Source organism: Rhea americana, unplaced genomic scaffold (genome assembly GCF_003343005.1).
Source record: "Rhea americana isolate MKP2758 unplaced genomic scaffold, rheAme1 scaffold_246, whole genome shotgun sequence".
NCBI lineage: Eukaryota > Metazoa > Chordata > Aves > Rheiformes > Rheidae > Rhea > Rhea americana.
Window position 1 is genome coordinate 1,262,177 of NW_028186364.1, and position 2,211 is coordinate 1,264,387.

The 2,211-nt window shown below is 64.0% G+C and overlaps 1 protein-coding gene across 1 annotated transcript in view; it reads right to left on the minus strand.

Annotated features, from left to right (window-relative positions):
* The window catches only part of LOC146594888 (uncharacterized), a gene marked incomplete at its 5' end in the record, with an annotated part of 13,941 nt that overhangs the window by 1,771 nt on the left and 9,959 nt on the right, over window positions 1-2,211 (minus strand). The window contains 3 exons of the mRNA XM_085306748.1: window positions 200-343; window positions 1,091-1,246; window positions 2,000-2,207. Coding sequence (XP_085162874.1) covers window positions 200-343; window positions 1,091-1,246; window positions 2,000-2,207 — 508 coding nt within the window. The remainder of the gene's footprint in view (window positions 1-199; window positions 344-1,090; window positions 1,247-1,999; window positions 2,208-2,211) is intronic.

Here is a 2,211-nt window from a genome sequence, read left to right on the forward strand (position 1 = left end):
GCTCCCAGCACAGCTCAGTAACACGCGTGGGCTGCAGCTGTGCAGGAGATCTCAGAGATGCCCAGCTCTGCTGTGCGATGGTGCCAGGAGGATTCACCAGGCCAGGCCAGAAATAAACACCACGCAGAGTTAGACGGCATCCCCTAGGGAGGGCCGGTGCGGTGACTCTGCCCCTGCAACCCGCCTGCCCTGTGCCCACCTTGCTGAAGCTCGCTGAAGCTGATGGAGCCCGACTGGTCCCTGTCGTACTGCTGGAAAAGGTTTCTCCACTGCTGGATGAAGCGCAACAAGGCCGAGAAGCCGTACACGTCTATGCGTCCCGACCCGGTCTTATCAAACATGTCTGGGGAGGAATGAGCGAACAGCACAAGCGGGACGGTGAGAAGCAGAGCAAGGATGAACTGCAGAAACCCCCAGAGAGCTCAAAGGCTGCGCTGCCTGGGAGGAAGGTGCTCCCCYGATCCAGCCCCAGCTCCCAGCACCCCAGCTCCAGCCCTGAAAGCCCTCCCTCACCAAGACAGCGATCAAACAGGACCGCCGAGGTCCCTAAGAGGCCAGCAGGAACCAGTAACAAAACCTTTGCTTTTGTGACGCTGGGGCAAGAACAGAAAAGCTGCAGCTCTGGCTCACYGCCGGTGCCTGCAGCTCTCCCTTCCCTTGCTCCCTGGCTCTCTAGGGGGAGCGTCGGGCTCCAGGACCCCGGGCTCCCTCCTCACGTGGAACTGAGCACACACTCACTAAACTACGGCTCAGCAGCAACACGAGACCAGACAGGTGGGTTTCCTGTCCCAAGCAGAGAGCTCGGGCCTCGGGCTTGCATCCTTCACCAAAAGGATGCTTGGACCTGCACTGTTTACTCCAGGCCACCCTCCAGAGACCATTTCCAGGCCAGCTGTAAGTGATGCTCAAATCACGGAGCAACCACAAGCTGGACCTGGGCTTCCCCTTATGGATACAGATCTGATACAAATCAGGGAAAAAAAGCTGCATCAGCATTAAAGCAGCACAAAAACCGCACATCTGAGAGCAGGCATGGACCCTGTCCTGCCACTGCGCCAGCAGGCGGGGCAGGGAGAGAGCCTGGACTCACTCAGCATCAGCATGCAGGTGTCGTTGTCGAACGCAGACCAGTTGGAGTTGACCAGCGCTGCCTTCAGCTCCTTCATGGAGATGTAACCGCTGCGATCGGTGTCCACCGCCTGGAACCACGAAAAGGCCTCCTGGTCCACGCCAGGTGGGGCACAACCTGTGCGGAGAAACGGCACCAAGAGCTCGCGCCTCCCCTCAGGGCGGCCTTTTGCAGGTCCTTCACCGCGACGGCTCGGGGGGATGCAGCCAGCACCGCGGGCCTGCTCGGCGCTCCTACGCTAAATGGCTTTTGCAGTCGTACAATCAGCCGTGGGAAAAGGCATCAGCAAAGCCCGGGACTCGGCGTGCGACGCCTTGTGACAGAGAAAGGGGAAGAGCCAGACCCCTCGCGCAGCTCCGGAGCGCAGAACAAGCCATCGGGAGCCAGGCCAGTCCAGCACGGTGACTGCTGGCCGCGCCGGCAAACAGACGCGTGCCTGTAAAGTTTTATTGCTGGTGCTCAAGGTTATCGTCTCTCCAGCATTTTCCTCCTCCTCAGAGTTTTAAAATAACAAACTGGGACTTTSCAGGAACACCGCAGCTTCGATCCGTCCGGGCAAAGCGCTTGGTTGAAACACCTCCGGCGCGCTCATCCTGTTATTTACAGGCAGGGGAACACCGGGACTCGGGAGGTCGGGGACCCGCGCGCTGGGCCCAGCGAAGGGCACCGCGGGGCAGGGCGAGAGGGGCTACCCCAGCGAAACCAGCCCGGGCCAGCACAGTGCCACGACCAGCTCCTGTCCCCGCGGGCACGGCGCCACGCTCCCCCTCCGCCCCCACAGCCTGCTCCCCTCTGCGCCCAGGGCGGCTGCGGAGGCGGCTGGAGCACCCCGCGGGAGGGGCCCCGCCGACTCCCACGGCCCCCGCTCACCTCCCGGAGCGGCTCCTCCGTAGGGCCCCGCCGCGGGGGCTCCGTAGGGATCGGCGCCGGGCTGCCCGTAGGGCCCTCCGGGAGCTGGGCCACCTCCATGGGGGGCTCCGGGCGCGCCGGGCGGCGGATGCCCGTAGGGCCCCGGGGCAGGTGGGGGCCCGTAGGGTCCCCCGGGGGCTGGGGGCGCCCCCCCGCCGTAGGGGCCTCCGGCG